The sequence below is a fragment of the Rattus rattus genome, chromosome 2 (assembly GCF_011064425.1).
Source record: "Rattus rattus isolate New Zealand chromosome 2, Rrattus_CSIRO_v1, whole genome shotgun sequence".
NCBI lineage: Eukaryota > Metazoa > Chordata > Mammalia > Rodentia > Muridae > Rattus > Rattus rattus.
Genome location: NC_046155.1, coordinates 135,458,195 through 135,485,564, shown reverse-complemented (window position 1 = coordinate 135,485,564; position 27,370 = coordinate 135,458,195). Strand labels below are relative to the sequence as shown.

Genomic DNA, 27,370 nt, shown 5'->3' with positions numbered 1-27,370 from the left:
CTCTGAAGGTGATAGGCGTACTACCAAAGGGGGGAAGTAATCAATCTAATGCAGGCGTGACTCCTATATGTACTAAAGTAACAACTGACCTGGAAAAACATGCCAACTGGTGCAAAAGAGGTTGGAATGTCATGGAGTCATCAAGCACTTTCTGATTGGATTTTAAGGGCTCCTTCACAAGATTAAACCCATACCTGTTACTGTCACTGGGCCAAGAACCTATAGTTGGATAGGTCACAGGTTCTAGGAGAGAACCTACTACTATTGTTCTGCTAAATGGACACAGTATTAAAACAACCCTACTGACCCGAATTATACCTGTAGATTAAGGCATGTCTTAGCCTTTATCATAGAAGCTTCTATTTGTAGTAGATGGTAATAAACACAGAGACCCACAAGTGGTCAACATACAGAGTGAGAAACTACAGGACGCCCATTCATAATTATGAAACACACACACACACACACACACACACACACACACACACTCACACTCACTCACTCACACACCCTCCTCCAAAGGCTCAGGAATCACTGTGAATCAGAGGCCGGAAGAACACATGTGGCGGATGACTACAAGGAAGCACTCTTTGGCTGCACGTATCAACTCACAGCGAATGTGACAGCACGCAAGATCCGTGTAAGCGCAAGCCAGACAAAGTACCAGCATTAAAGAGGGGAGTTGGACATGAAGCCCACCCCTAGCCCAGAAGCTATTGGCAATTCTTAGGTGCTGTGAGTAGGATGGTCAGTTTTCTCTAAAGTGCAGACCCTGGTGAATTGACCACACTTTAGGGGAAGCCCACACATCCAAACTATTCGATCAATACAAAAAAGGCCTTGATGGGGGTGTCAGGGACCATAGACACAACACTGTGTGGAAAGGGATAGAGGGTGAATCTGGGAAGAATTGGGGAGGGAAGGTGTAGATAATCCAAACATATTATAGGAGAGTATCAAAGAACTGTTTCTAAAACATAAAAAATACAATGTATCGAAGAGTGCTACATGTGCAATCAATACAATGTAACAAAGAGTGTACGTGTGCTACATTCAAATACTCCAAGAGGATAAAGAACTGTGTTTGCTGTGTACCCAGACACCCTAGAACCACAGGTAGGATTCCAAGAGAGCAGAACTCAATGCAGTAAGAGAATGATCTTTCCAGATGTGCTGTCCGCTGATGAACCTGACGTACTTCACTGCTCACCTCACTGACTGACAACTCTGAAGGGATTTTCCAGGGTGACATCAGGACAAAGGGCAAGGTGACAACCTGAAAACTCACTGCTGCGTAAAGGGAAGTAAATTCCCAGACACGATGCCAGGATCAATCTGCTGGGAACTCTGGAAGTGACCCAGAATCTGTCAGGCAGCCTTGGAATTCCCTTTTTAAAGTAAACAGCTGCATCATGGGATGGAAAAGTGAGCATTTTGGTTCTATGGCTTGCCCTCCTCCATCCTCCTACTCCACGTTAACCTAGCAAATCAGTTCGCATTCCTGGTACGAGTCGGGAAGCCACCTGAAGGAAGAGGGCAATTACAGCCTGCTTCCAGAGCCACTCCCAAATGACTGCCGCCCACATGGCCATTTTAGCAGTTATCTGAAGGCCATTCTCAATGGTGATCTGTACTTGACCTTATTTGAAACCCACGAATAAGGAAAAGTCTGACCCCTGGGGGAGAACTGTCACATATATTAATAGGCAAGTATTTTCATACTGTAGTTGCCTAATGACATGGAGGCTTATTTATTTATGAATTAATGCTTAGGCCTTAAGCTAAGCTCCTTCCCCAACTAGCTCACAACTCAGTTAACTGCTTATATTATTCCATGTCTGCCACCTAGCTAGTTACCTCTCCTCATTTCCATACCTCCAACTTCCTCTAGCAAATCTCCTGTGCCTGACGCTTTGCCAGAGTTCCCCTCTTGTCCCCGAAATCCCACCTTCTACTTCCTGCCATTGCTCTAGGCCATCAGCTTTTTATTAAACCAATCAGAAGGTGAGAGAGGGAATGTTTACAAAATACGATGTATCATAGGAATAACAACACCAAAGTCCAGTCTGCACTCAACTCTCTGTTGGCACAGAAACCAGCACTTGAATAATACAATCTGTACACGGTGCACAATAATATTATCCCACAAGATTAGAAGAAACCATCCAAAAAGACTTTTAGTAAAAGCTAGGGAATAATATGACCATAAGCTTTTGAAAAGTCCAAGCGTACTTCTGGGAACACAGTATGCAACCTGGATATGTTGAGTTGTGTATATGCCCTGGCTGGACCTGAGACTGCTCTGAACTAGAGCCTCTAAGTCTAGGGTTCATATAAGCAGGAACTAGACACTAAAGTGGATTGCCAACTGCCCGAGAGTATGTCCAAAACATGCTCCAGCAGACACACAAAGCCTAGGCACTGGCTGCACATGTTTGAAGGAATTATTGTCCATCCATGATTTGCTAACTACCAGGTTTACTAAACAGACACTTCAGTAATGCATATGACAAGGAATCCTACCCTGAAGAATCAGTTAAGAAGTCACTGAACAAGTGAGAAAAGCTACAGTAAACAGTATCAACAATAAAATATGGAGAGGGGTAAATTTAATTGCCATAGGTGACACGTTGTATCCTTGAAAATGTCTGGTTTGCAACAAGGAGTAAGAAGACGTGTAAAGAGATCACCAGCACCACAGTGGGAAAAGCAGACAGTATAAACAGTCCCAGAGGAAGGCCAGATGCTGGGCTTAACGACTTCAGCTTAGCTCTTTTAAATACACCAAAAAGACCTAAAGCAGATCTTTTTTTTTTTTTTTTTTGAAATCTTGTTTTAAGAACTGAAAAACAAAACAAAACAAACAAACAAACAATGATGCCTCACTAAGTAGAAAAAAAGCAAAAGTCAAAAAGGCAGAGGTTAGAAGAAAGTATCAACCACAAGTTACAGAGCTGAAGAGAACAGAACTACAAACAAAAATGTCTTCTGAGAAGTTTAACAGCAGGACTGGGTGGGCCTGAAAGGCAGGCTAACTGACATCATCCCCTCTGTACAGAAAGGGAAACAAAGAACAAAGAAACACAACAGACCTTAAGAGAGTGGTTCTTAGTCTGTGGGTTGTAACCCCTTTGATAACATCTACCCCCTAAAATATCTATACTAGGACTCATAACAGTAGCAAAATTACAGCTATGACATAACAACGGAAATAATTTTATGCTTAGGGGTCACCACAACATGAGGAACTGTACTCGAGTCACAGCATTAGGAGAGTTGAGAAGCCCTGGCTTAAGCAGTCCGAGGAGGCTAAAACACACAAGAGTCTAGGAAGGGAAGGGGAGAAGAAGAAACAAAGGTTAGAAAACATTTGAAGAAGTTATGGCCCCAAACTTCATACATTTGATAAAAGACATGTATCTCAAGTAGGTCAAACTCACAAGGACTGATGCCTGGACACATCTTAGGTCAACTGTCAAAAGCTAAAGTCAAAGAGAAATCAAAGAAACAAGAACGAGTGAGCGTCACTCATAAAGGATCCCCAGGAGATCAATAGCTGGTCTCTCACAAATCGCACATGATAAAGGGTGGCCAGGGCATATTCAAGGCCATAAGATACAGGAGAAAAGAAAACCTAGAATCAAGAGTTCTATCTATAGCAGAAACATCCTTTTAAAATGAAGGGAAAAAATTTTTGAACCATCCCAAGATAAAAACTAGGAGAATTTGTTATAGGACGCATCCTGCAAGAAATGAGAGAAAAGGAAACATAACTCTTCTCCTATCTGATGGAAAAGACAACCGAGTAAATCAAGAATTACAAGGCTGGAGTGCGGGGCACACCACATATAAAGATTTAATTTGTATGGAAACAGCATAGAGAAGGAAGCCTTCTGTATAATATTGACATTAAGTTAGTACTCATCTGAAACAGCTTACTTTATGTTATGACGTTCATCTTGTTACCAAGGTTAATAACTAGGAAATTAAGACAAAATATATTCTTAAGAGAATTAAATTGGTATGCTAGAAAATTTCTTTTTTTAACACAAAAGAAGGCAACAACAGAGAAACAGACAAACAGTTTGACAGACAAGGCACTTAGAAAAAAGCACAGAGTTTGAGTCAGGATCCTTCCTTATCAAAACTTAGGTTAAGTGGAAAAATACATTCAATTATAGGGTACATCTTGGCAACGTATATTTCTAAAACACAGCCCAAGTACATGATGTCTGTAAGAGACTCACTTTAAATTTGTTGACACAGAGGAAAACAGCAGAGCTGGAACACGATTTACTGCCACTTTGCAAAAGAGTTGGCTTAGTCACCGTGATTATAGATAAAATGGCCTCCCACACCTAAAAATACCCAAGCCTTACCCACGATCAGTATCCTGAAAAACTTAATGGACAGCCCTACACGAAAGTAAAAATGTGTAGTTTGCCTAAGTTTGTAGAAACCTGAGGAACAAATGAGCCCTTGGAAAACTGGTAGGCTCTCCCTCTTGCTCTGCCCAGGAAGGAGCCAGTGATTTTGAGAGGTATTAATAAATGAGTCCTATAATAGAAATTCAGGCAGCAGTGTACGTAGCGTTGGCTAGTGTGCTCAGATGTTCCAATGTACAGGCAGGAAGCAGAGACACTATAGGTGGGAAGCATATTGCCTGGGTTTACATCTGTGCCCCTTCTAGCTTCGGAACTATAGTTATGACGAGATCCAGCTATGCTGACGCCATCGAGAGAAGGACCCACGAAATGATCAATGAATGCTAACAGTTAATATTTTCATTGTTATAACAGCCATCCACCCATGATGAGCTCGGTTCCATGTCACTCTGAACCTTCAAAGGGGACCATGATGGTAGGGACCAAAAGAGAAGGCAGCTTTGCCTGACGGAAAATAAACTCAGCTGTGGCATCATGAGGTTACATTATCCCCAAGAACCCCTAAAGCAATGATGAGGTCATTGTTGGTCTTGACATTCACAGAGCCCCAAGACTGACTCCTCGTCCTGGCTCAGGCTGATTACAATGTAGTGTAGTGGGAGAGGCTATGAATTCAATCCAACCTTCCCATCCACCAAAGGATCCTAAGAAAGCCACCAACCTACTGTGTACACTTATCACTTCTACATTAGCCCTTCTTTAGAGGGTAGAAAAGGGACAGCTGGTATGGGGACAATAGGCATGAGAAGGAAGGGCCTGGGAAACATAGGCCACAAACTCACCTGTGGGTTGTGGGTGCGAGTTTCATAAAATGCGAACGATGCTATGAAAAAGGAAGTCATCCCCGAAAAAAAAAAATAAAAGCAAAGTTTTTAGCAAGTTGCACAACTGTCTGTCAAAATGAAAAATTCAACACTGGGGTTAACCAGTAGAATGGATGTAATGAAAGCCCAAATAAACTGTCTGGAAACAAAGAGAAATATACCTAGAAAGAAAAAGAAAAGAAAGAAAAGAAAGAAAGAAAAGAAAAGAAAAGAAAGAAAAAGAAAGAAAGAAAGAAAAAGAAAGAAAAAGAAAGAAAAAGAAAAAAAAGAAAAAGAAAAAAGAAAAGAAAGAAAGACTAGAAAATGTTAAAAGATCCTAGAAAGGTCATTTTAGCAGGTGGTATGTCCATTTGGAATTCAAGAAACAACCCCTCCCCAAAAAAAGACGAAGACTGCAGCAAAATGCATTTTGAAATATCTAATAAACAAACAGTGAGAATGTGTGTAAGTCACTGCAGCAAATGGCACCAGATCTGAGGTCAATCAAAATAGTACATTAATAACTTTTCAGGAAATTGTAACAGATACTGTCTCTCGATATTATAGTTATCATCTGAAAGGAAATCCATTGATAAAATCAATTCATTCTCGATGGAAAAATAAAGGCACAGTCATTAGGGAACTTTATACATTTATTCTAAATTTTATTAAAGAGAAAAAATGAACAGAAGTAGCCAAGAAGATTACTCATAAAACAAAACCATGACTTGTTACAAAGGTTGCCTTATTAACGTGGGTGACACTGGCTTCAGGAGAGCCTGGGAGGTTCACTCAGCAGCACAGGTATCAATAAACAGACTCACATCCAGTCATGGGTTGGGGGAGCTCTGCACCCAGGAGAGGAAACCCTAACATTCAAAACCTGCTGGAACAGTGACTATCCATCCTCAGCTAGATGAAGAAACATAGATAGCCATGGGGTATATAAAATTTTGCCATATAAATAGGCGGAGGGACAAAAAGATTCTATAAGATTAAAATGTAATAACAACAATAAATAGCCTAACAGGGCTGGAGAGGCGGCTCGGCAAGGGAAGGTACGTGCTGCCAAGCCTGAGGACCTGAGTCTGATCTACAGGGCCTGCACGGTGGGAGGACAGAACTGACTACAGATGCTTCTGACCTCCTCACGTGTGGCCTGATACATGCACCTGTACATGCACAGGCACAGACAGACAGACAGACAGACAGACAGACAGACACAAAAGATGTGTCATTAAAATTAAAAGAGAGCAGCATTACACAATATTATTAATTTGAAAGGCATCCATGTATTAAGAAGTCCCACAAACAATGAGACAGTCTCATGAAAATAAGAAATAGCAATCACAGGAAATCTAGCTAAAAAAATAAAAGATATCTATCATAAAAAGTGATCCCTAAATCCCTGTGGTACCAGGTCACTATAGACCAGAGCTCATTAAAATAGATTCATGATGATTTTTCAATACATGAGATAATCTCTAATTTGTTATGTATAAAAATAGTTCAATCTCCAGGATAGTTTCTTCTGGGGAGGAAGATGAAGGGTTTGTTTTATTTTTAAAATTTAGTATTTTTCATTTAATAGCCTCTTAATAGTATTACAATTATTACAATTAAGATAGGGAGGCAGCATTCAACTCATTGCTAGCATACATATTTTTTTTTAATTAGGTGTCTGTGATTACACACAAGAGTGTTGTCATTAAGATCATGAATGTCACAGGGTGCGTCTCTGAGTCTTTAGACAAGTCCTCTAATTAGAGCTGTGTGGTCTGGATACTAACTTGGGATTAGTTTTCTGCATAGTGAACAAGTCCCTCAATCACAGGAGATACTTCATATATCAAATGACACCAAGTGGGAAAAACCTTATCTTGTCACTGATCTTACTGGCTTTCAGCATCTGAAAAGGCTCTCACTTAGTACCACACCTCACAGCCCCATGCATGTGTGTGCATGCGTGTGTGCGTGCGTGTGTGTGCATGCACATACACACATGGATATACACATTCCTGCACACACACACACACACACATCCACACACATGCACATGCTTGCATGAACATACACGCATGTATGCACACATGAATACACACACATGCACACACAAACACACAGGTATGCACACACATGTGCACATACATCCACACACTCGTGCATATACCCACACACATGCACGTGCATGCACACACACAGAAACACAGATGCACACATATCCATGCACACACATGAACACACACATGGATGCACACACTCATGCACACAGAAACACACAGAAACACACATACATATACACATACACACACATGCATGTGCATGCACACACATGGCATTTTCCTTCTTTTGCTCTTTCTGGAATCATGCTCACAAAGTCTTCTTCCCCAAGTGCTAGTCAGATGCCTGCTGGCCTTTCCTTCCTCTCCTCCCAAACAGAGCCTTCTTCCTCCAGTGTGTCATCAGCTTTGCATTAGATGTCTCGACTCTGCTGGTCAAACCACAGTCTATGTAGAGGCTCAGAATCATGCAAAGGGACAGACACAACCCAGCTAGTAAATAGCTCGTGTGTGGGAGTCTCTGAGGGGTACCCATCCCTACCATCATCAGGGTCTCCTACAGCATCTTACATTGCTCCTTTCTAACCACCACGAGGGCCACTCCCCTTCCCAGAAGTCAACTGACTGTGGTGGTCACCACAGAGGAGAAGAGAGGCCACTGATCTCCCAGGGAACGAGAAGGCCAAGGGCTTCCCTATTACGATGAGACCCTAGGGATGAGTAGAAAAGACAAAGATAGAGAGGAAAAGGACATGAGGTGGCTCCTCAGAATCTGGGCTGGGTGTGGTAGTATAAGAGACGATGTGTAAGTCAAAGGATGTGCAGTTAGAGGAGAACCAGCAGGTAGAGGGAATGTCTATGAGGCCCATGGTAGGTTGGGCTGGGAAAAGGAGGACTTTGGAGTCAAGGACTTAGGTTCAAGTTTTGTTAAAGCCCAGAGGTTACCTATTCTCTTTTAAAATACAAAACTGACTCTTGCCTATATACCTGGAGAAGTGTGTACATCACACTTGACCAAGGGCCACAATCATTACCCATAGTAATTCAGTGGAATCACTACAGATAGATCACACCGTTACCCATAGTACTTCAGTGGAATCACTACAGATAGATCATTTGAGGCCATTCAACCTGGGCGACAGCTACTTTCTTGTGTCAACGTGGCAAACACACAATTCCCAGCCAGACACTTGGTGGGACACTACTTTGGATGTTGCTGCTATGATGTTTTCAAGATGAAATGAACATGTAAGTCAATAGTCTTCGAACAAAGCAGACGTCTTGCCTAATGTGGTAGGGCCTCAGCCAATCAGATGAAGGCCCTATGAGAAGAAAGGATGACTTCCTCTAAGGAAAAGGGACCCAGCCCTCAAACTCGAGGGACCCCTGAGGCCCTAGCCTGTAGGCTGAGGCTGTAGATTTTGGCCTTGTTAACAACCCTATGAGATCCTATCAAGTAAATACCCAAATAGGTGAGCAGGCAGAGATTAGCTAGCTACATTCTGTTTGCTGTGTTTTCTGGGGAAGCCTGACTGACACACAGAGATGTCAAGTTCAGTCTTTGTACCCACAGATTCTGCACAGACAAAAGACCATTCTTATGGGCGAGACAACTAGCTACCCATCAAAACTTCCCTCCCGCCACGATGTGCAGCTGCCTCTGACAAATGTCTGTCCAGGCAGGCAGCATCTGCAAGCCTCCTATGGAGCAGGAGTAACCCGGTGACAAGCTCTTACCGAGAGATGTATACATGATGTCCGTCACTGTTAGGCCGAGGGGACCCATCCCCACCTCACCTCCTATGTGTCCTCACCGAATCGGGAAACAGGGGGGAACCCCAAGTGTTAAGATTCTCTGAAACCTTCTGAGGAAAAAGTATGAGCTGAGAGCAGTGACTGCACTGGAGAGCCAGTGGGAGTGAATTCATACTGCACAGAGCCACTCAAAATCTGAGCTTTGGCACAGTGGCTAGCATTTCCCTAGTGAAGCCCTTCCTCCTCCAGCTGGGACCCGGGAAGAGATCAGTCAAGACAAGGTGAATGTGAGCACCTTCCAGAGAGCAGCTGCTCCTGCACCAGTCACCCAGCAGGCCTTGGGAACAAGCACTTGGAACACTGCCTCGGCAGGCCCAGCTGCTGCCTTTCTCTCCTTGCATGAGGCTCCAAAAACTCTCCTCCGGCTTTCCCAGGATACACTTCAGCCACATCCATAAGGCATTGCTCAGGCACCTGAATCCTGGCCACTGCGTGAGGATCTGCATCTCGGGGTTCGGACAGGAAGTGGAGTAAGGGGGTGGCAGGCTGTATCTCTCTTTGTCCATCCTAAGGAACAGAGTTTCCTTTTGTTAGGCATCATAGATCTTTATCTGTCCGTCCTGTGGGGGTATTGAGGAGGGATGGAACAGACTGTCCCTGCGTTGCTAAGGACAGCTCAGAAGTTATGGCTGGTCCCCAGCCAGTGTGTGTACTGCCAACCCATTCTGCACAGAGCCAGCTTCTTGATCTCCATGCTGGAGTTACCATAAGGTCACCTATCCAAGAGGGGAAAGAGCTGGAGGCTGGGATATAGAGGGTACAAAAGAAAGGCCAGATGTTGTTCTTGTTGTCATTGTCGTTGTTGAAGCTGGGTGGAGGGTACACCAGGACCCACTATGCCAGCCACCCCCTCCTCTCCTTTCCACTTTTCTGCACATTTGAATTTTTCTAGATTAAAAAAAAATTAAGGCAGTCTGTCCTCTGAACTATATAGGAGGAGGCTCAACAGAATCCAAGTCACTACCTCCCCGACACTGTTTCAGGATTTCACAGCCACATTCCTGAAGGAAGTCTCTTCCACAAACGCATTTGTTTTTCCCTTGTTTCCATTAATATTTAGAACGCATCATTATCTCCAAGTCCTATCACTTAAAACAAGACTTTAAATAATTGATTAATGCAAAAGGAGAACAGGACCACACTGTCTTGTTCAGCGCCCATCAAAGTTCTTCTAGTCTTGACACAGACACATCAATATATTAATGCACACACAGAGAAGACCAAGCTACAGATCAATACACACAGAGATGCGTGGGGTACTTCTCAGGGGGAAAACCCATCATCCTTCCCCACCCCTGGTGTGGTCCACGCCTCCCTACCCTGCCCCGTAATGATTCTACTCAAGAAAGAATTTTTACCCAGGCAGTTTATAAAGTGTGTGTGTGTACACACACACACACACACACACACACACACACACACACACACACACACTTCCAATCTGACAGTTAACTACAACCTTTACCCTCCTCCCTCTGCTTTCCAAAAATGTCTTCATGATATTCTCTCTCTAATTCTTGGGAGGCTCTTGGCTTCTAACTCTCTGGCTTCTGGGCATATCTGAGTTTAATTCTTCCAAAGGCCACAACTTATTGTCCATCTCCAAAACACACACACAGAGACACACACACCCCAAACCTAACATTTCTTGAACTCTGGTACAATGTGTGCTGTTCTATGTTTCTATGTAAGTATCTGCACGCACGTGCGCGCGTGCACACACACACACACACACACACACACACACACACACACACACGGGAGGGGGGGAGCACTTAGTTTCTGTAAAAAGCATCAGCCGCCAGACTTTCAAAATGTCTTTGTTTTCTCTATGTCCTCAAGGTATGTCACTAAAGCAAAGCAAACATAAAGGATGTGAGAGGAGGAATCACCCAAGGGGCATGCTGGGAAGTGTAACACGCCAATGCACAGGAGTTCTTAGGTGTCAGCCCATCAGCACAGAGCAGACGCTGTGCACCACCTCTGCCAACAGCGGGATGCTATCCGCTACTGCCCTGCCCACTCGATGCTCTGCAGGTAAAGCACTGTCCCAGGCCGCCTGGGGCTCCAGGTGCCACTTACCACAAGCGAGAGAGGCCTCTTCCAGGAGACAACACCGATGAGTCCAGACAGCAGCACCTGGGAAGAAGGAGAGTAGAGGGAGGTGAGACGCTTGGAAATCAGACCGATTTCAACCTGTTCCACCCCAGGAAAGGGCATGTAAGATCCATACAAGAGACAAAGCTACTCCCCATCCAACATCTAGAGTCAACCTCTGCAACTTAACAGAAATGCTGCTTCTCAGGGTCACAGAGAGGTCACCAGATGCTACAAGGCACTGTTCTACACGGTCCATCACAGGACTATCCACCAAGAAGATCCCTTCGGTCCAGGCTTGGCAGTTCGTATCGCCTTATGTTCTTCCCATTTCCCAAGCTGCTCTCTTCAGTCTCCTTTTAGAGTCCTAATGCCCATCCTAGGTTCTCAAGACCTTGGTCACCTCTTCCCACGCCAATGGGAAACTTAGAACCTTTCTGTGTTGGTGTCTCCACAGCCCAGAACTCTGTCCCCTCTGTTAAGCATCTCCCTGTCTGTGGTTTCTGTTCCTTGTACCTGTTGCTTTCCCATTCAACATATTCCAAATACATCTGAAGCCATCACCTCCCAGACCTGGTTCCTCTTAGAATCTCAAATTTCCATAACAATGCTCATCTTTCCTGGTTGATCAGGCCTAAATCTCATCCCTCACCAGCCTACCTACCCCTGTATCTAAATAGATCCAGGGTAGGGAGCTCTGGCTTGCTGTGTGAGACAATTATTCAGGAGGCCTTATCATAGACAAGCTATTTGGATATGAAATCCTGAAAAGAAGGATCACACGCACTTGTCACTGAGGACTTGAGTCATGTACCCAAGGACCTAACTAACACTTTGGATGATTTTCCCCTGGGACTCCACAAGAGCCAGCCAGACCTGTGAAGAATATACTACTGACATAGCTACAACGTCTGCTCAGTCACTGTCTGAGTTACTGTTCTGTTGCTGTGCTTAGACATCATAACCAAAACGATTCTTATTGACTGGGGATTTGCTTATGGGTTTAGAAGGTTAGTCTATGATGATCATGGTGGGAAGAAGATAGGCATGGGGCTGAAGCATTCAGCTGAGAGATTTCCTTCCTAATACTTAAGCAGCAGACAGAGAAGGTGTGAGAGTGAGAGCTAGAGCTAGAGAGAGAGAGAGAGAGAGCAGGGAGCACTCGGCCTACTCTGGGCTCTTAAATTCTCAAAGCCTACCATAAGTGATACACCTCCTTGGCAAGGCCATACTTCCTATTCCTTCCCAAATGGTCTACCAAGTAATGATGAAGTAAGAATGACCTATGTGAGGTCGTTCTCATCCAAATCACCATAGTCACAGAGTGCAGGCCACCTCCACCCCATCTGCAGTCGGCAGAACCAGATCTTAAACCCAGCAGGCACATGAATCCTCCAGTCAGTACTGACAGTTAACTACAACCTTTATCCTCCTCCCTGGGATCCTCAGTAACCGCTTCCTGATAGTCTCTAATTCTGGGGAGGCCCTTGGCTTCTAACTCTCTGGCTTTCTAAGCATGTGAGTCTAATTCTTCCAAAGGTTCCCAGAGCCACCCACTTGGTTTCTATCTCCTAAACCAAAACATCCCCTCAAGGGCTTCCTCTATGAGGCCAGATCCATCACTCTAAGACACCATGGTCTCAAGTCCTTTTAAAGGTAGCTCACAGGGCTATTTCTCTAGTGGATATCTTGTTATAACCCCTATCTCCATCTCCTTCTTGACATTTCAGACTCTAACTCCACCCCCTTCACTTCCAAATTCCTCTCTCGAGGTTCATTTGAAATTCCCACCAAAGCTGCCATCATTTCTGAGCGCACGCTAGCTCAAGGGTCAGTGGCACAGCTGCACTGAGTCTTCCGTACATTGAGTCATTAGAACGCACCTCCCTTTCCTCTATGCCCATTCATTAGGTTCACCCACTCAGCCCTGCACACACAATGAACTGGCTGAGAAGAATGGGGCTCTCCCTCTCTATTTCCCTCCACCTCTCTCTTCGCATGTGCCAAATAAAGTTCTTGGGGGCCATCAACATGAGAAAGTCCGAAAGCCAGGAGGAGAACCCTCACAAGACACAGACCATGCTGCCATCTTGGCCTCCACCTTTGTAACCTTTAGAACAGTGAGAAAAAAATGTTTATTATCTAAGCCATGGGTTTCTGTATGGCAGAGTAGCAATAGCTATTGATATGGGGTATATGTATCAACATAACAAAAAACCAGGGATGCCTAACTTACACAGAGCACGGAGGGAGCGGAAGAAGATGGTTCAGGGGGTAAAATCCATGCTGGGTGCCAGGAAGACCTGAGTTCAGGCCCCAGTAGCCATGTAAAAGCCAAACAACTTGGAGGGGGAAGGGGTATGTGGCTCCCTGGACTTGCCTGGCCAGTCAGTGTAGCCAGTTGAGTTCTAGGTCCAGCGAGAGATCTGATCTTCAAACGTGCGGTAGAGGGTGATAGACATAAATATTCAATGCTGACCTTTGCCCTCCCCACATCTGTACACCTGCACAGACATGTACATGAACACGTGAACCCATGAGCACATAGTCATGCATATCACACACACACACACACACACACACACACACATACACATACACACACAAACCCACTAAGGTTTAATTGGGCTCACGATTCTGGAGTTCTCAGTAAATGACTGGCTCTGTTGTCCAGGCCTGTGGCTGAGGATGGCACAGTATAACTACGTTGTGTAAAGAAGAAAAGCCCAGCCCAGGGCCAAAAAGCAAAGCCGGAAAGGAAAGGGGTCTACAATGTCCTTCTTCTTTTTTCTTTTTCTTTTTTAATTGGATATTTTATTTATCTACATTTCAAATATTATGCCCCTTCCAGTTTCCCCTCCAGAAACCCCCTATCCAATCTCCCACCCCCTGCCTCCATGAGGGTGTTCCCCACCCCACCCCCCCCTCCCTCCTGCCTCCCCTGCCTCCCTGCCCTGGCATTCCTCTATACTGGGGCATCCAGTCTTCATAGAACCTAGGGCCTCTCCTCCCATTGATGCTTGACAAGGCCATTCTCTGCTACACATGCAGCTGGAGCCATAGGTCCATCCCTGTGTATTCTTTAGTTAGTGGTTTAGTCTCTGGGAGTTCTAGGGGGTCTGGTTAATTGACACTGTTGTTCTTCCTATAGGAGGAAGCCATGTCAGTCCTTTCTCTACGTCCTCCACTGGGGACTCCTTTCTCTGTCCAATGGTTGGCTACAAGCATCCACCTCTGCATCTGTCAGGCTCTGGCAGATATGTCTCTCATGAGATAGCTAGATCAGGCTCCTGTCAGTATAGACCTATTGGTATCCCCAATAGTGATGGGTTTGGTGACTGTATATGGGATGGATCCCCATACATGGCAGTCTCTGGATGGCCTTTCCTTGAGTCTCTGCTCCACACTTTGTCTCCATATTTCCTCCTGTGAGTATTTTGTTCCACCTTCTAAGAAGAACTGAAGCATCCCCACTTTGGTCTTTCTTCTTGAGCTTTATATGGTCTGTAAATTATATCTTGGGTATTCCAAGCTTTTGGGCTAATATCTACTTATCAGTGAGTGCATACCACGTGTGTTCTTTTATAACTGGGTTACCTCACTCAGGATGATATTTTCTAGTTCCTCCATTTGTCTAAGAATTTCATGAAGTCATTGTTTTTAATAACTGAGTAGCACCCCATTGTGTAGATGTACCACATTTTCTGTATCCATTACTCTGTTGAGGGACATCTAGGTTCTTTCCAGCCTACTATAGATTATATTATATGTATTATATATATTATTTCTAGCCTAGGTTGTTCCTGGCCATTATAAATAAGGCTACTATGAACTTAGTGGAGCATGTGTCCTTGTTATATGCTGGAGCATCTTTTTCTGTATATGCCCAGGAATGGTATAGCTGGGTTAGTACTATGTCCAATTTTCTGAGGAACCAAACTGATTTCTAGAGTGCTTGTACCGGCTTACAATCCCACCAACAATGAAGGAGTGTTCCTCTTTCTCCACATCCTTGCCAGCATCTGTTGTCACCCGAGGTTTTTCTTTTTCTTTTCTTTTTTTTCATTTTATTAACTTGAGTATTTCTTATTTACATTTTGATTGTTATTCCCTTTCCCAGTTTCCGGGCCAACATCCCCCTAGCCCCTCCCCTTTCCCTTCTAGATGGGTGTTCCCCTCTCCATCCTCCCCCCATTACCGCCCTCCCACCAACAATCACATTCACTGGGGGTTCAGTCTTGGCAGGACCAAGGGCTTCCCCTTCCACTGGTGCTCATTAGGCTACTCATTGTTACCTATGAGGTTGGAGCCCAGGGTCAGTCCACATATAGTCTTTGTCACCTGAGTTTTTGATCTTAGCCATTCTGACTGATGTGAGGTGGAATCTCAGGGTAGTTTTGATTTGCATTTCCCTGATGACTAAGGATGTTGAACATTTCTTTAGGTGCTCCGTGGCCATTTGATATTCCTCACTTGAGAATTTATTTAACTCTGTACCCCATTTTTTAATAGGGTTATTTGATTCTCTGGAGTCTAAGTTCTTGAGTTCTTGGTATATATTGGTTACTAGCCCTGTATCAGATGTAGGATTGGTAAATATATTTTCCCAATCTTTTGGTTGCTTTTTGTTCTAATAACAGTGTCATTTTCCTACAAATGTTTTACAATTTTATGAGGTCCCATTTGTTGATTCTTGATCTTAGAGTACAGGCCATTGGTGTTTTGTTCAGAAAGTTTCCCCAGTGCCCATGTGTTCGAGGCTCTTCCCCCACTTTCTCTTCTATTAGTTTGAGTGTATCTGGTTTGATGTGGAGGTCCTTGATCCACTTGGACTTGAGCTTTGTACAAAGCATTAAGAATGGGTCAATTTGCATTCTTCTACATACTGACCTCTAGTTGAACCAGCACCACTTGTTGAACATGCTATCTTTCTTTCCACTTGATGGTTTTAGCTCCTTCATGAAAGAAAGATCAAGTGACCACAGGTGTGTGAGTTCATTTCTGGGTCTTCAATTCTATTCCATTGATCTACTTGCCTGTGGGGCCTCCCATGTGACCTCTCACCGCTACCATTTCCCAATCATACCAGTCAAGAGACTGAGACTTCAACACATTGACCTAGGGGACATTAAAGATTCAAATTACTGCATATGTTACTCTCCCTGGAGGGGCACTGAATTCTACAATATTAATCTCTCTCTCTCTCTCTCTCTCTCTCTCTCTCTCTCTCTCTCTCTCTCTCTCTCCATGCTTCCACAGAAGCAGCAGTGTAGACACTGGCTCAGTTCTAAGGACAGCAAAGGCCACACCAGAACAGTCTGGAGAAGGAGCTTCAAGCTCCAGAGAGGGGATCCTTCCTTCCTTTCTGTCCTTGTCCATTTGTGACCCAAGGGAGCAAGGTCTGTCCTTCAGAGCACAGTAGAAAAGAATTTCAGAGCCTCTGTTTCTTGACTATTGGTTCTTAGTTTGAGCTAATTTTTACCCAAATTCAGTTTCTGGTGAGGAGCTGTGGCATGTTCTGGTGACTCAGTAGTTCTGTAGGCTTATTTTATATCATGCCTGTGAGTAAAGGGGTTGTGAATCAAGCTAGCTGTGAAATTACCATGCCACGAGACTGCTGACCCACTTAATTGACCAATTTTGTTACTCAAAGTCCACAATTTGCCAAGAATACAGAAAAACTGCAGAAGGTCAGAGAAGAGTAACATGTAATTAAAGAGCTGTGGAAGAAAAGGCAAAGAAAATAGAACGGGCAGGACGCTGCAGCCTGAGAGGGGAGGCTCCACCTTTCAAGTACAGTGAGTTATAAGGATACCAAGTCTCTCTTTCCCACTTCCCTTACCCAACCTGGGAGACGTCGCAGATTAAAATTAGAATTAAGCCAGAAGTTCCTGCTACAGATGTGATGAAGCGGGTAACAGACTGTCAGGTAGCAATGGCCCTGTCAGAGCCAAAAATATTTTCCATTGGTGGTACCACTGCTGGACAGAGAGGCCTGGAATACGCTAGCTCTGTAGACCTTGTCTTCTTAGTGCTGCAATGTTCTTTTGATGCCAACAATCAAGAATTTTGTTCAGATCATCAGAACCGATTCAAAGGCAAATGACGAGGCAACGTTTTAAGCAGTGAAACTCGTCCTTCTAGAAGGAAGATGAGAGCCAATTCAATGACTTCCCCCAAACACACGGCAGGTGTGCCCACAGCTATTGCGAAGTCAGCTTGCTGCCAAGAAGCCGTGTTTGCTCCGTGCCTGGAGAAGGAAGCTCTTGCAAAAGTAGAGCAAATGATCTGCCTGGGCTGAACGCTGCCTAGCGAGCTGTAGCTGCCGCAGCACTCAGACTGCAGCTCTGTGTCAAGCCATTCCTGATCAGTTTCACACAGGAGGAGAGACCCTCCTATCCCGAGCTCCCCTTTCCTGTCTCTGTTTCTCTCCTTGTCTGGCTTTCAGCCACATGACGAGGCTTATCTAGCTGTAGTCCTTCATTCTTCTCTCGCACCAGGAAACAAACTCACCATCATGCCAACCCTGCCCATGTCTTCTCTTGAACTCAGTCCTCACCATCCCTCTCATTACAGGAGACCCGGGCCTCCTCTGTACCATTTCCTCGTGGGGCTGCCCCAGTCTACCACGCTCATAGTTTCCCAAAGAAAGCCTTCAATGTGCTATCATGGCTCCTGTCGCTCTAAGGGGCCAGATCTCACAGAAACAGAAATGAGTCTGTGTTCCCTTCCCCTTCTTCCAAACCGAATTCAAAAGCTACCTGTGGTTTGGTTTTGCAGCCTCTGATTGATGGTCCAACCTGGTACCTGGTTCCTCCATGTTCACTGTCACATAGGCTATCCCAGACTACTTAATATAGTATAACATTTCCTTGAAAGGATAGAGAGGTCAGATATTCTCTATTGTTTGGGGCATTTCTCTGAAGACTCCTTCTCCTCTGCCTCTCCTCCCTCACCATCCTGGCTATGACAGCTGTCTCTGCTACTCTTACTTAAAGCTATACACTAAATTCTTCAAAAATGTATTCATTGAGGGTTCTATACAACATTATCTATGATATCTATCTATCTATCTATCTATCTATCTATCTATCTATCTATCTATCTATCTCTCTCCCCAATGATATATAGACACACATATACATCCCCTCCTCCAAACTCCTTAAAGACCCTCCCACCTCTCCCTCTATAAAACGTAAAGTTCAGTTTGTGTTGTCCAACTGCCCCTGGGCACAGGGCCTGCCCTGGAATGTGGTTGATATACCGGGTGTGACTCCATTGAAAAAAACTGACATTTTCTTATCCAGCAGCTATCACATGCCAATAACTCCCTAGCTAAGGGCGGGACTCTATGCAGGGATTTTGTCCGGCTCGAACTTGCTGCCGCGACCTCTGTGAGCTCTGTGTCCATTCACCCTCTTATGTTTGGTAACCATCACCTCTGGTTCTTACAATCTTTCCGTCCCACCTTCAGCATAGATCACTGAGCCTTGATGGGAGAGCAGTAACAGAGACTCATAGTTAGGGCTGAGCATTCTAATGTCTTTTATTCCCTTTACATTGTGGGTTTCCATGTTAATTACCATCTACTGAAAGGAGAAGCTTCTCTGATGATGGTTGAGCAGTGGGCTGACCCATGAGTATAGCAGAATGTCATTAGGAGTCATTTTATTGCTATGTTCATCTGACATAGTAACAGTAATAGGTTTCCCCCTAGGGTCCAACTGCAAATAAGGATCCCCTTGCTTGCCCTCAGTTGTCTTATTGCTTTAGCTAAGACTTAAAGCACTGTATTGAACAAAATGTATATATATAGAGAGTACCAAGAATGAGTTACCATATTGGCTACCATATACAGCTGGATGGCAAGACCCTATTGGTAAAGAGACCATACACTTGAGTTATAAAACATGGGGAAATCTAGCTGGTACTCTACTAGAAGCTTCATCCCCATTGGCTAGCTCATGCCGTGCTCGAAAAGAATCTATCATTATCAACCTCAGCCAGCTGTGAATCCTGGAGCTGCGATGACAGCTGACCTAGCGTGGCATGCCCATGGATGCTATGGGAATAAGCAACTACTTATATTTTTTAACTAACCTTAAAGCCTACTCCACAAGATGGAACCCATACCTGACACCATTAATAAAACCACGGGCCTGTAGCAAGCACTGATAATAATTTGTAATGTTTTGAGAGGATGTCTGGCACTCTCTCCATTCTGTTCAATACAGTGCCTCAGGCTTAGCTAGAGCAATAGAGTAACTGAGGGCAATCAAGGGGATCCTTATTTGCAGCTGCGATAGTTCTATATATAGAAAACCCTAAAGATCCAAGAGGAAACTTTTAAGTTAGAAAATACAGTCAGCAAAGTAGTGGGATATAAAATTGATACATAAATATCATTAGAATTTACAACAAACAGCCTGAGAAAGGAATCAGGGAAACGATCCCATTCACAATAGGCTCAAAAAATAAAATCATGGGATAATTCTAAGGAAACAAGTGAAAGGGCTTGTAAATAAGAACTCCAAAACATAGAAGAAAGAGGAAACCAGAAGATGGAAAGGCCTCTCATGCTTATGTGTTGGTAGGATTAATATAGCAAAAACGGTCGCTTACAAAGCAATCTACAAATTCAGTGCAATGCCCATCAAAATGCCAACACAGTTTCTTCATATAGAACCAAACACACACACACACACACACACACACACACACACACACACACACACACACACACACACATATGCACGCACACTCCAAAACAAAATGAAAAACACAGGTTAGCTAAAACAATACTGAATAATAAAAGAAATGCTAGAAGCATCATCATTCCTAGTTTTAAATTATACTCCGAGATAAAGTAATAGAACCAGAATGATATTGGCATGAAAACAGACTATTGACCAATGAGGTTGAACTGAAAAAATTCACCTAAATCCATACACCTATGGACACCTGAAATTTGACAAAGAAGCCAAAACCACACATAAGAGAAAAGATAACATCATCAATGTTGATAGTCAAACTTGGATGGCAAATAGATCCATATTTATCATTTATCCACCCCAATGTAGACCTGGTACCCTGAATCTGACGGAAGAGAAAGCGGGATGGGCTTGAACCCATCAGCAGGCAAGGACGCCCTGAACAGGATGCAACAGACAGGCAACAGCTATAACTGGGACCTCATGAAATCGAAAAGCTTTTCTACAGCAAAGGACACTGTCACTCAAGAAGATTGGGGCTCTGCAGGAAAGAAGAAGATAGTTCATGAAGAAAACATGCATTAATAAAAGTATTAATTAAATAAAGTATTAATATAGAAAAGAATCCTGAGAAAGCCAGAGTCATCATCCTACATAGGCAGAGAGCCACTTCCCAGAGCTGCTGGTAGGATTTATTTTGGGGGTAGCATGATGTGGGCCTTGTCTTTGTCTGCTCTCAGCTCTTAGACACATCCCAGCCTGGCTGCACATTTCCTTGGGGTCAGCACTTAAACCCAGAGGGTTCCTCTCCTGCCTCACAGCTTTGACGTGAGTTACAGTCTGAGGTTTTCAGCAGGTGAGGCCCACCAGGATAACCACTCCTTGCTCCATCGAACTGATCTAAGACCTAAAACACAATACTGCCAATGAGAGACCCACAAATATGACAGTGGATGATCCAGATTCTAGAATGTTACCGGTTGGAGTGTACTATTCTGTACTTTTTGTTTTGCTTTGTTTTGTTTTTGAGACATTCTGTAGACCAGGATGGCCTCAAACTCACAGAGATCCACCTGTCTGCCTCTGCTTCCCCAGTGCTGGAGTTAAAGGCATGTGCCACCACCACCCAGCTATATTCAGCTATATTTTGTATTTTTTGATCATTACTTTGGAAAGCACACCCATTGGTTGACAAAGATAAAGCTGTATATTTTGTCACAGAGATGATGGTAGCAGCTTTGTTCATCCGGCTTCTCAGGATCGAGAGGCCAAGCAGGGCACATGCCTGTAATGTCAGCACTGGGGAGGCTGAGGAAGAAAGCCTGGGAATTGGAAGCCCGGTAGATACTCAGCAATTCTCTCTGTCTCTGTCTGTCTCTCTCTCTGTCTCTCTCTGTCTCTCTCTGTCTCTGTCTCTCTCTGTCTCTCTCTCTCTCTCTCTCTCACACACACACACACACACACACACACACTTATAAAAGCAAATGAAAGAATCAAAGCATCGTCACATGGAGTGGCTGATCTGCTGCACGCAGGTTTGTAAGCACGCTCCATGATGTCCCTCAACAATGATGCCCCGAGACAGGGGGATTGCCAGCACACTTTCCACAATGTGTCCCCATGGATAAGGAGCCCGTGAATGATAAAATCCTATCGTACACAATAAAATCCTTCCCCTTTGTCAGAGTGTCGCTCACTTAAGGATTCCATCCCCACCACAGCCCTGCCAACATGCAGGGACAATGGTCAAATAACTGTGCACACACTGGGCCAGGATGTCCCAGGCCATCACACAGCTCTGCAAGCCACACTGGTACCTTCAGAAGAATTTTAAGAGTAAGATATCTACATCGTTAACATTAAGTTTTATCAACTGTCTTTTGCACCCACAGGATAATCACATTGTTCATGAACATTGATATGCTTCTCCTTCCCTGAAGTATCATTGCATTCCTGATACAAACCCCGTGTTCTCACTCTTTTCAAAGTGGACTCAAATTCCCAACACCGTTACCCAAGCATCCCATTCTTCTGTTCAAGTTTATTGCTCTGTTTTCTATTCCTGTGCTAGCTTATGTTTGAACGTTCGAAGGCTGACATCTGCAAAGGGATCTGGAACGCATTCAGATCCATGCAGGAGACCTGACAGGAAGTTCCCAGAAATACTAACTTTGGGGTGTTCTGAGCCACTAGGCTTGTGGAATTCGGACACATAGCAACAAAACCCCGAGGCAGAAAGCTGATACGCTGAGTGTGGAAAAGAAGCCTGTGAGGACTGGAAACAAGAGGGCAAGACTATTCCTGTCAGATAAAACAAGGCTTACTGAGAAGTCTACGGGAGTCACGAGAGACGGAAGAGGAGGAAGGAAGGGGGCAGAGGGCGGAGGCAGGCAGGAAGGACTGATTCAGCATACTACCTGCTACAAAAATTAGTATGTTGAAATATGATGTCAGTAGTCACATTTATTGAGCATTGGCTACATGCCAGACACCTGCCATGAATTTACGCTTTGACTCTGCCATGACCGTCATCAAAGGTGTGTGTGAATGCTGTGTCCATATGCAGAAGAAAACGGCAGCACAGTGGTTAACTGACTGTCCCTGTGTTGCCACGGAAAGGTGTGTAAGGACGTGAGTGTGTAAATCACAGACATCCAGCTTTCCTAGATGCATGCAAGTAGAAATGGAAAATAAGAATGAAATTTAAAACTCCATTTATGACAGCAAGCAAAGAGTCGGGGTGGCCTAGAGCCAGCAGACCAGATAGGAGAAAAAACAGAAGCTGTGTCAAGAAAGGCTTAGAGCGATGGTTTTCAACCTGTGGGTCGTGACCCCAGTGGGGGGGCGGTGTCTAATGACTTTTACATAGGTGACGCCTAAGACCATCAGAAAACTTGGATATTTACACTACAATTCATAACAGTAGTGAAATTACAGTTATGAAGTAGCAACAAAATAATTTTATGGTTGGGGTCACCACAACATGAGGTACTGTATTAAAGTGGGGGACAGGGAAGGACAGAGGAGGTTTTCTTATTAGATGGGGGAAAACATTCCCTTTTAAAACAGAGGGGATTGAGTAGCATACGTATGCTGTGCAATTCTAATTAAAATATTTAAGAGATAAAATGATCCATGCAATACAAAGTGAACCGGCTTAGTCTCTTGGAAAGCAGCAAAACTGAATCTCCATTTTAATCTTTTTATGAGAACAAATTGTAGTGGAACCAAAGAACAAAACCCAAGTGTTCTAGAAGAAAATGGGAGAGAGATTTAAAACGTTCCTGAAGTCAGCCTTAAACATAACACAGCACTAGGAGTCTTAACAGATAAGACGGATGTGTGGAAACTTTTCAAGCTTGTGGTGAATGGTTTTTACACACTAGTGCGGGTGACTAACTGCTGCGACCTGTCATTCTTGAAATTATAAGTCTGTGCTCTGATGTGTCAGTCGGTGGAGTGCCTGTCCTCATCTTAGGACTGGGCCATGCCAGGGGGAAGCAGGACCACACTGTCACCCTCTAAGGCCTGAGGAGTCGTCACCCATGCCTTCTGGTCTCCTCCTCATACATGAGTCTGCAGTTCAGCAAGCCTGGGTCCTAGAACTGTCCTATGGTTTAAACCCTCACTGAAGCCTAGTGCAAAGTGGAGCTGTCCACATTAACCTGCAGACCCAAAGGAGAGCAAACCACTGAGTTTTGTAATTTTAAAAGAATATGAAATCCCCAAACAACTTTAATAGAAAAAAATAAATTAATAATGGGTAGAATAGAAATACTGATTTTGTTAATGTACTAGGAGTTTGCATACATTAATAAGAAAAATTGAACAACTCAATAGGAAAGCTAGCTGAACTCCAAATAGAGAATGTTTGTTTTGGATGGAGAATAAACCTCTAACAACCAGCCTGCTTAGAATGCCTCAAAGTTCCAAAAGTAGGGCAGCAATATAAATATTTATATCCATCAGATATATCAGTTTTGGCAAGGGCACAAGTGTGGATCTATACAACACAGTGCCTACCTAGGACCTTCACCCCTATAGACTAGTGTTCACAGTATTGGGAGGTACCGTGCACACTACCAACTCTGCTATAACCACTTCAATCTACAAGATAAGCTGGTGCAATAGTGGTACAGCACTTGAGAAGTAACCAACCAACTCCATGAGATGGAATCCATCCACAATGCTGCTTAGGTGACCAAGAACCTAAAACTAGATACACAGGGACTTAGGGATAGCCAGACACTACTGTTCTGCTAAAGAAACACAGCAGTAGCTCCTAATGCCATTCTGGGATCCTCATAGAGCAGTGCCTTGCTCAGCCATCCCAAGAGAAGCTTTTCCCTGCAGTAGACAAGATCAAACACAGACACCCATGGCCAGACATCATGCAGAGAACGAGAGACCCTGGAACACTCAACACTAGAAGGAATGTGTCCATCAACTCAAGGATAAGGGAATCTGGTGGAAGAGACAGATGGGTACAGATCTGGATTGGAGAGGGTTGGGGTACAGGGGTCTGGGAAGAGAAACCATAATCACAATAGACTGTATAAAGATCTATTTTCAATAAAAGAAATAACAAAGCATGGAAAAGGCCCTCTGAAATATTGCTGATGTTGGTATAGTTCGATGTACACCTCTTCGGTGTGTGGCCCGCTCCATGAGATATTCATAAAATGTGCACACTCACTCACACTCAGTGGTCCCACCATTGGGCACTTATCCTATGGGTTCTGTGCCATTTATACAGGATTTTTCTCTTTGCAGAAAAGAACCTGTCCATGAACACAGCAACGGAGGACTACTGAACTAAATACTGTTTACATCTAATGTGAAAGCATGCAGTATGGCACCGAAGGCAAATCTGTTCAGGCTGATGTCCAAGGCTGTCTAACACATAAAACATGGCCGAGTGTGCAGAGAAGGTCCCCCCCACTGGAGTAAAGGGGAAGATATGATGGGGTACGTTATGACATCAGTGCTCTTCTTTGGAAAGGTGCACAAGAAATTCAGCCCCACGAGGCAAAATCAGAGCCGAGGGGACACTTGCCTTTAAATGTGCAACTTTCTATAATACTGATGTAATATTATAACAATCGCAATGCCCTGTGATTTGATATGCACCGTCATTGATGCATACCATAGTACTACTTCTAAACGTTCCTGCTCCTGGGGTTGGGGTGATGACACAGCTGGTAGAGTGTTTACCTCATGAAGATCGTGGCCTGAGTTCAGATCCCTGGCTCTCATAGACACATGCATAATCCACTCACAAACACATCCAGATTCACCTACACATACTCACAGTAATTGCTGGGGTTGGCCAAAGGGTTGTATTGAGGACTAGAAATAACCTAGGCGTTTACCAAGAGGGGAATGCTGCCATTCACTGAAACCTTCCCCACGGCCACCATGAAATCATGTTTTGGAAATGCAGTTAATACCCCAAAGACATGTTTGCACTCAGTGGAAGACTGAGAAGAGTAAAGGACAGTTCCAAAGACTGGGGGCATGGTTCATTCTCCTGCTAAAGGAGCAAGTCCACATGGATGCCAAGGCACAAGGCGACGGGGGAGCCAGGACTACGTCTCAGAGCCGTCTCCTCTGTCTCTGCACAGTTCATTTGGCTTCCTCTCTTTTCATTTGTATGTCTGTTTTACGTAAAATAATAAAAAATACACATTATTAAAACCCAAGCCAATGATTGCTAGTTCTACCTTCCAAGGTGGATGAAAAGAAACAAAAACAAACAAACAAACAAACAAAAAAACTACTCCCAAGTCTTCCTGTTACATGTGAGAGAAGTAGGCGTCAGAGCCAGACAGCAAAGGCCCCTGACTGTCACTCAGGTCCCCGTCACAGTAGCCACTGGTCTGCATAAAGGAGCAGGGAAGTAATCACCAGTCTGTGGTAGCCCAGGTGGGACAGGCTGTCCACAGGGCAATGTGGCAGGGTGGGGAGACCTGAGTGGCCCGGAAGGTGCCAGCTGGGTAGCTGCGACCTTCCTAAGTCCAGTGCCCGTGGGGAGACTCAGAGAGGACCTGCCACCCAGCTCGGGAAAGAATATTATATGAGCTGCAAAGCATTTTAGTTCTCTCATTTTAGAAGCCTCCTCTTTCTCTGCACAACAATAAAAACAACGTATTTGTTGATACAGAACATTAATCCCATTAAAATCACATTATGTATAATGAAAAGCAACCAGACTATAATTACAACAGCAGACTCGCGGACCCACATCAACTTTTAAATCCACTGGAATTACAGCAGGGACTGAAGCTATCTGGAGGAAAAACTGCCGCTTCGTTTCCAGACGACTGAATGGAGATCCCATGCAGTTAATACCCCAGAGGTTATTTCTAGTCTGAACCCCAGTGTCCTCCAGTATCTCAATGTGGGTGGTGATCGGTTTGAGTGACAGGACCCAACCTGGGTGCTGAGGTTAGAACTTCACACTCAGTGGCACCTCCAAAGGCAGGCCACTCCCTGAGGCCACCTTTGCCCAGACAGACATTGCTGTGTTATGCCTAAATCCAAAGGATGCGCCCTTCTGGGAATTCTTCCCCTGGGGTGCAGTGCCCAGGGACTGAATTCTCCAGCTCTTATAGTGGCCCCTGGAGCTTGGAAGTCTGACTGTGCCACACAGGCTAGCCTGTCCTGTGACCTCACATCGGACACTCAAGGCCGAGTGCACCCTCTGTCCCTTCACCTGGGAGGTTCTAAGAGGAGGGGAGAGGGAGCACGGGACTTGCTTACAGCAAGAAGGCACACAGAACGGATCTTGGGTCCTGTCACTCAAACTGATCACCACCCACATTGAGATACTGGAGGACACTGGGGTTCAGACTAGAAATAACCTTTGGGGTTCCAGGTCCCTGATCTAGGAACCAGGTAGAGACATAGACAGCAGAGAGCAGAATGAGAGACTTGACTTCCAAGGGAGGAAATACGAGGACTAGAATATTGAGAAGCTCAGTGGCCACACTGCACAAAGGACAGGGACTTCTATAACAGTTCAATGGCTTTGGGGTCATTTATGTAGTCTGGGCCCCATGCACATCTATCTATATGTAATTCTGCATATAACTACATGCATCCCATGTCTCATTAGCGTCTGAATCTCCTCCTAGGGTGTACATTTTCTTATCAGGAGCCACGGTATCACCTTGGGTTCCAGCCAGTCCCATCGTTGGCCGGGTTCCAGCGACTGGCTGACTCCCAGCCTTCCTCTCTGCCAGACAGTCTTTCTCCTATGCTAGTTTTGTAGCCTCTGGGTAAGACCTTCAGTGCTCACTCTTCCCTACCCTCAGCACAGGGATGGCTGTCTTTCCTCTCCAACCCCATTCCTACCATGCAATAGGCACTGGTCTGCCTCCTCCAGAGCCCCAACATCAGCTCACTCAGCTGTAGCCTTGGGTGGCTGAGTCAGAGAA

General features: G+C 44.5%; 1 protein-coding gene across 1 annotated transcript in view; it reads right to left on the bottom strand.

The window, feature by feature from the left end:
* The window catches only part of Fam189a1 (family with sequence similarity 189 member A1), a 406,652-nt gene that overhangs the window by 210,483 nt on the left and 168,799 nt on the right, over window positions 1-27,370 (bottom strand). The window contains exon 2 of the mRNA XM_032893466.1: window positions 11,206-11,262. Within this exon, the coding sequence (XP_032749357.1) occupies window positions 11,206-11,262 (57 nt within the window). The remainder of the gene's footprint in view (window positions 1-11,205; window positions 11,263-27,370) is intronic.